This window comes from Arctopsyche grandis, chromosome 4 (genome assembly GCF_051622035.1).
Source record: "Arctopsyche grandis isolate Sample6627 chromosome 4, ASM5162203v2, whole genome shotgun sequence".
Taxonomy (NCBI): Eukaryota; Metazoa; Arthropoda; class Insecta; order Trichoptera; family Hydropsychidae; genus Arctopsyche; species Arctopsyche grandis.
The window spans coordinates 4967975-4975493 of NC_135358.1; the positions used below are offsets into that span (position 1 = coordinate 4967975).

At 38.4% G+C, this 7519-nt stretch overlaps 1 protein-coding gene across 1 annotated transcript; it reads right to left on the reverse strand.

The window, feature by feature from the left end:
- Nucleotides 1-774: 774 nt before the first annotated feature.
- On the reverse strand, nucleotides 775-1167 carry LOC143910397 (uncharacterized). Its single transcript, XM_077428847.1, has one exon. It carries the CDS (start codon nucleotides 1165-1167, stop codon nucleotides 775-777), a length of 393 nt encoding a protein of 130 aa, XP_077284973.1.
- Nucleotides 1168-7519: the final 6352 nt, after the last annotated feature.

A 7519-nucleotide genomic window follows, 5' to 3' on the forward strand; every position in this document is an offset into this window, starting at 1 on the left:
TGTTTACGACTTCACTGATCGCGTCAATAGTGGAGCGACCGGGTCGAAATCCAAATTGCTGCGATGACAGTCCTGTGTCGCTGTTTTCTAGCTGTTGTTGTAGTCGCTGTAGGAGAAGTCTCTCTAGTAACTTTCCTACCCCGTCAAGTAGGCAGAGTGGCCTGTATGATGAGGGTCCTGGTGGGCCTCCCTTTCCTTTTGAAATCAGCACGAGTTTTTGTCTTTTCCATGGTTTTGGAAAGGTTCCTTCCGACAGACAAGCATTGAAAGTCGTCAACAGCAACGCAGGCCGCTCAAGGCAATTCTTTTAATAACTGCGTTTGGAATGCAGTCCGGTCCCGGCACCTTTTCAATATTTATTCGTTTGGCGGCTGCTACGACTTCTTCCTCCGTGAAAATCAGCATCTCATCACCAGTACTGCTCGCCGATCGTCTTTCCATCACTGGGTGTTGCGGAAAGAGGCCATCTATGACCAATTCAAGACTCGCCTTATTTTCAAGATATGGATCGACAGTTCCAATTCGGAGCTTTTTCCTTATGATCTTATATGGGCTCCCCCACGGATCCACATCAATCGATTTCCAGAGCTCTTTCCAGCATCTCTCTTTACTTTCTTTTATAGCTTTTCGTAAAGCTATCCTGGCTTCTTGATATTTCACTCTGTGCTGTTCATTGCTTGACCGTCGTTGTGCTCGGCGTCTGCAGGTTAAGCACTCGCGGCGAAGTATGGCGATGTTTTCGGTCCACCAGAAGACCGGGCGCCTCTTTTTACCTCATCGTCTCGGCATCGATGCGTCGCAGCTCTCACTCAATAGGTCATTTAATGAGTTGGCAATGTCTTCGGCTCCAACCCCGCTGCTCGCGACGTCAGTCACTTTTGATCTTAGTTCTGCAACGGCTTCGTCCAAAGCTACGATGTCCAGCTTACGAGCTCCCCAGCCAGAACTAGAAGGTAACATTTGTGGCCCGGCGAGGCGATCTTCCAACTCGAAGCCAATGTAGCGATGGTCGCTGTGAGAGAAGCTGTCAAGCACTTGCCATTTTCGGATCCTGCCAATTATTGTTTCACGTGCAAATGTGACATCGATGACCGATCCGGTGCTGCCCCGAACGAACGTGTAAGCACTTCCTACGTTGGCCGCATGCAGATGTAAATGCGATGCCATTTCAGAGAGTAAAATACCTCTGCGATCCGTTGTTTGAGAGCCCCACTCTGGAGCTTTTGAGTTAAAATCTCCGGCAACGACAACAGGTAATGTTAACAGGTAATGTTAACCTCACCAATCCTAACCCACCCTAAACTAACCATCCCCGAAATCAAAGAATTTGACAATGCAAAAATATCCACAAAACTTGCTTTCCTCACCAAACTTAACCCAAACTAACCTAAACATCACCGAAATCTAAGAATTCGACATTGCAAAAATATCCACAAAACGTGCTTACCTCACCAAACCTAACCCAAACTAACCTAACCATCCCCGAAATCAAAAAATTTGACAATGCAAAAATATCCACAAAACTTGCTTTCCTCACCAAACTTAACCCAAACTAACCTAAACATCACCGAAATCGAAGAATTCGACATTGCAAAAATATCCACAAAAAGTGCTTACCTCACCAAACCTAACCCAACCTAACCTTACCATCCCCGAAATCAAAGAATTCGACATTGCCAAAATATCCTCAAAAAGTGCTAACCTCACAAAACCTAACCCAACCTAACCTAACCATCACCGAAATCAATGAATTCGACATTGCAAAAAAATACACAAATGTGCTAAATTCACGAAATCTAACCCAACCTAACCTAACCATCACCGAAATCAAAGAATATGACAATGCAAAAATATCCACAAAACTTGCTTACCTCACCAAACCTAACCCAAACTAACCTAACCATCACCGAAATCAAAGAATTTGACATTGCCAAAATATCCTCAAAACGTGCTAGCCTCACAAAACCTACCCCAACCTAACCTTACCATTAGCGTAATCAAAGAATTATACATTGCAAAAATATCCACAAAACGTGCTTACCTCACCAAATTTAACCCAACCTAACCTAACTATCAAAGAAAACAAAGAATTAAACATTGCAAAAAAATACACAAAGCGTGCTTACCTCACCAAACCTAACCCAAACTTACCTAACCATCACCGAAATCAAAGAATTCGATATTGCAAAAATATCCACAAAACGTGCTAAACTCACCAAACCTAACCCAACCTAACCTAAGCATCACCAATATCAAAAAATTAGACATTGCAAAAATATCCACAAAACGTGCTTACCTCACCAAATTTAACCCAACCTAACCTAACCATCAAAGAAAACAAAGAATTAAACATTGCAAAAAAATACACAAAGCGTGCTTACCTCACCAAACCTAACCCAAACTTACCTAACCATCACCGAAATCAAAGAATTCGATATTGCAAAAATATCCACAAAACGTGCTAAACTCACCAAACCTAACCCAACCTAACCTAAGCATCACCAATATCAAAGAATTAGACATTGCAAAAATATCCACAAAACGTGCTTACCTCACCAAATTTAATCCAACCTAACCTAACCATCAAAGAAAACAAAGAATTAAACATTGCAAAAAAATACACAAAGCGTGCTTACCTCACCAAACCTAACCCAAACTTACCTAACCATCACCGAAATCAAAGAATTCGATATTGCAAAAATATCCACAAAACGTGCTAAACTCACCAAACCTAACCCAACCTAACCTAAGCATCACCAATATCAAAGAATTAGACATTGCAAAAATATCCACAAAACTTGCTTTCCTCACCAATCCTAACCCAAACTAACCTAACCATCACCGAAATCAAAGAATTTGACATTGCCAAAATATCCACAAAACGTGTTAACCTCACCAATCCTAACCCAACCTAACCTAACCATCCCCGAAATCAAAGAATTTGACAATGCAAAAATATCCACAAAACTTGTTTTCCTCACCAAACTTAACCCAAACTAACCTAAACATCACCGAAATCGAAGAATTCGACATTGCAAAAATATCCACAAAACGTGCTTACCTCACCAAACTTAACCCAACCTAACCTAACCATCACCGAAATCAAAGAATTGGACATTGCAAAAATATACACAAAACGTGCTAACTTCACTAAACCTAACCCAACCTAACCTTACCATCACCGAAATCAATGATTTCGACATAGCAAAAATATCCTCAAAATGTGCTAACCTCACAAAACCTAGCCCAACCTAACCTTACCATTACCGTAATCAAAGAATTATACATTGCAAAAATATCCACAAATGTGTTTACCTCACCAAACCTAACCCAACCTAACCTAACCATCAAAGAAATGAAAGAATTAAACATTGCAAAAAAATACACAAAGCGTGCTTACCTCACCAAACCTAACCCAAACTTACCTAACCATCACCGAAATCAAAGAATTCGATATTGCAAAAATATCCACAAAACGTGCTAAACTCACCAAACCTAACCCAACCTAACCTAAGCATCACCAATATCAAAGAATTAGACATTGCAAAAATATCCACAAAACGTGCTTACCTCACCAAATTTAATCCAACCTAACCTAACCATCAAAGAAAACAAAGAATTAAACATTGCAAAAAAATACACAAAGCGTGCTTACCTCACCAAACCTAACCCAAACTTACCTTACCATCACCGAAATCAAAGAATTCGATATTGCAAAAATATCCACAAAACGTGCTAAACTCACCAAACCTAACCTAACCTAACCTAACCTAACCTAACCTAAGCATCACCAATATCAAAGAATTAGACATTGCAAAAATATCCACAAAACTTGCTTTCCTCACCAATCCTAACCCAAACTAACCTAACCATCACCGAAATCAAAGAATTTGACATTGCCAAAATATCCACAAAACGTGTTAACCTCACCAATCCTAACCCAACCTAACCTAACCATCCCCGAAATCAAAGAATTTGACAATGCAAAAATATCCACAAAACTTGTTTTCCTCACCAAACTTAACCCAAACTAACCTAAACATCACCGAAATCGAAGAATTCGACATTGCAAAAATATCCACAAAACGTGCTTACCTCACCAAACTTAACACAACCTAACCTAACCATCACCGAAATCAAAGAATTGGACATTGCAAAAATATACACAAAACGTGCTAACTTCACTAAACCTAACCCAACCTAACCTTACCATCACCGAAATCAATGATTTCGACATAGCAAAAATATCCTCAAAATGTGCTAACCTCACAAAACCTAGCCCAACCTAACCTTACCATTACCGTAATCAAAGAATTATACATTGCAAAAATATCCACAAATGTGTTTACCTCACCAAACCTAACCCAACCTAACCTAACCATCAAAGAAATGAAAGAATTAAACATTGCAAAAAAATACACAAAACGTGCTTACTTCACGAAACCTTACCCAACCTAACCTTACCATCAGCGAAATCAAAGAATTTGACAATGCAAAAATATCCATAAAATTTGCTTACCTCACCAAACCTAACCCAACCTAACCTAACCATCACCGAAATCAAAGAATTCGACATTGCCAAAATATCCACAAAACGTGCTAACCTCACCAAACCTAACCCAACCTCACCTAACCATCACTGAAATCAAAGAATTAGACATTGCAAAAATATACTCAAAACGTGCTAACTTCATGAAACCTAACCCAAACTAACCTAACCATCGCCGAAATCAAAGAATTTGACAATGCAAAAATATTCACAAAACTTGCTTACTTCACCAAATCTAACACCAAACTAACCTAACCATCACCGAAATCGAAGATTTGGACATTGCAAAAATATCCACAAAACGTGCTTAACTCACTTAACCTAACCCAACTTAATCTAACTATCACCGAAATCAAAGAATTAGACATTGCAAAAATATACACAAAACGTTCTTACTTCACGAAACCTAACCCAACCTAACCTAACCATCACCGAAATCAAAGAATTAGACATTGCAAAAATATACACAAAACGTGCTTACTTCACGAAACCTAACGCAACCTAACCTTACCAACACCAAAATCAAAGAATTTGACAATGCAAAAATATCCACAAAACTTGCTTACCTCACCAAACCTAACCCAAACTAACCTTTTCATCACCGAAATCAATGAATTCGACATTGCAAAAATATACACAAAACGTGCTAACTTCATGAAACGTAACCCAACCTATTCTAACTATCACCGAAATCAAAGAATTTGACAATGCAAAAATATCCACAAAACTTGCTTACCTCACGAAACCTAACCCAACCTAACCTTACCTTCACCGTAATCAATGAATTTGACACTGCAAAAATATACACAAAACGTGCTTTTCTCACTAAATCTAACCCAACTTAACCCAACCATCACCGAAATCAAAGAATTTGACTTTGCCAAAATATCCACAAAACGTGCTAACCTCACAAAACCTTGCCCAACCCAACCTTACCATCACCGAAATCAAAGAATTTGACAATGCAAAAATATCCAAAAAACTTGCTTACCTCACCAAACATAACCCAAACTAACCTAACCATCACCGAAATCAAAGAATTCGACATTGCCAAAATATCCACAAAACTTCCTTACCTCACTTATTTATTTATTTACTTACCTCACTTATTGTTTTATTTACTTATTCAGAAATCAGTCCGACTTCATTAAAATTAGATGTTTTTGATAAATTTAAACAATTACAATTTTTATTCGTTAAAATGTCTGTCCAATTAATATCCGTTTAGCCAAGAAGCCGTCAGCCAATTTTCCATTCGGCCAATAGTCCGTCAACCAATCGAACATTTTACTCTATGCTCTTAAAAAAATCCTATTTACTAAGCTTTCTTGCTAATACATATACATATGTATGTACATATTATTGCGTAGGGGTGGGTAGAGTATCCAAATAAAAGGCCAAAGTCGCTTCACAGAATATATCGGTTGATTAGGGAGATCCAGGCTCCACCTGTGTTCGTCCAGAATGCCTTGATATAGCCTCAGTACCTACTTATAAATGGCAGGTCACTCACTGCATCTTCCTCGACGCGTTTGTTTACCTATTTTTATAGTCACGTACTAGATATGCAGTTCCATGGTCTTGGGATGCAGTCCCACGCTTTCGCGCTGTCAGCTCTGAGAACTCTAGCGGGAAGTTGCTGGGTGCCATTACCGACCACTAAGTTCATTCGAGGGTCTCCATTGTTACCCGACAGTACTTAAGCCTGGAGATAATCCTCGAAATCCAATTATAACATTGGCTCCTTTTAGCATATGCTACAATATGTACAAATTAAATAGTTTCTTCAGTAATTTGCTCAATTAACTTATATTCATAATCGAATAAATCAGCATGAAATTTACATAAAGTTCCAAAAAAAAAAAATACTTCCAGTTCAATTTTCGACCGATTAAACCGATTATTTATAATCAAGCAATGCGCTTTAATTAAAATTTAAAATTGTATCCATTTATCAAATTTAATAGCGTGACTTGTTGGGAACGTTTTATATAAACGGAGGCGAAAATTGTTAAGTCGAGCTTACATTAATTATCCGTAATCAAAAGTGACTATAAAAATAACTGGTGTTGGATTTGTTTATAATGTGACTATACATATTGGTATGCTTGGCAATAATTCGCTCGGTGGGACGCTTCAAAAAGCTTTCATTTTCGATACAATTTCACCAGAACGTCGGACACAAAACAAAAGGAAACAAAACCGAAAACAACAACAACAACAAGCAGTGAGAGAGCGCGAGTCCTCCGACGCAAATAAATCGGCAGACCGCAGAAAGCGGGCGTTATCGCGATCCGAATTTATTAGATTAAATTCAAACTCGTAATTACGAATTTGCATTCCTAACAAGTGTATTATAATATTAATTTCCACCTGCTGCTCTCTTTGGGAAATTATCATTTCCGTCGTGGCACTTTCTCCCGCCAAACTTTCTTTCGCTTTCAACAAAGGACGCGTCAAGGGAACAACGCCGACGATGGCTTTTCCCACCCGCGACCACCTCAGGGGTGCATAACTACTTCCCCTATTTCATTTTTACACCCAACATAGTCCAAACTTTTTGAATTTGATTCAAAGCTACTAACAATCCCGAGAAACTTTCGAATCCCAAATAAATTAAAGGTGACCGGAAAAATGCACTCAAAACAGTTGCACTCTCGAGACTTCCAAACTTTCAAAGATGCCCAATGAGAACTAACGCAATAGAATTCCACAAAAAAAAAGTTTTTTAAAAACATACCTCTTCTATAATTTGTATATAAAATTATCATTTTGAATAAAAATACCAATAGTTTTATTCTACTACCACCGTCTATGTTTAAAACTAAGAACTGGATAGACGACAGGCAATTTTCAGAAATTCAAATTTCAAACGCGTCTTACACGATATTTTTGCACCATCATAATGGCGGAGGATCCATTTACTTATATTGTTGACCAAAATGAGCAATATGGCAAAGTATGAAAACG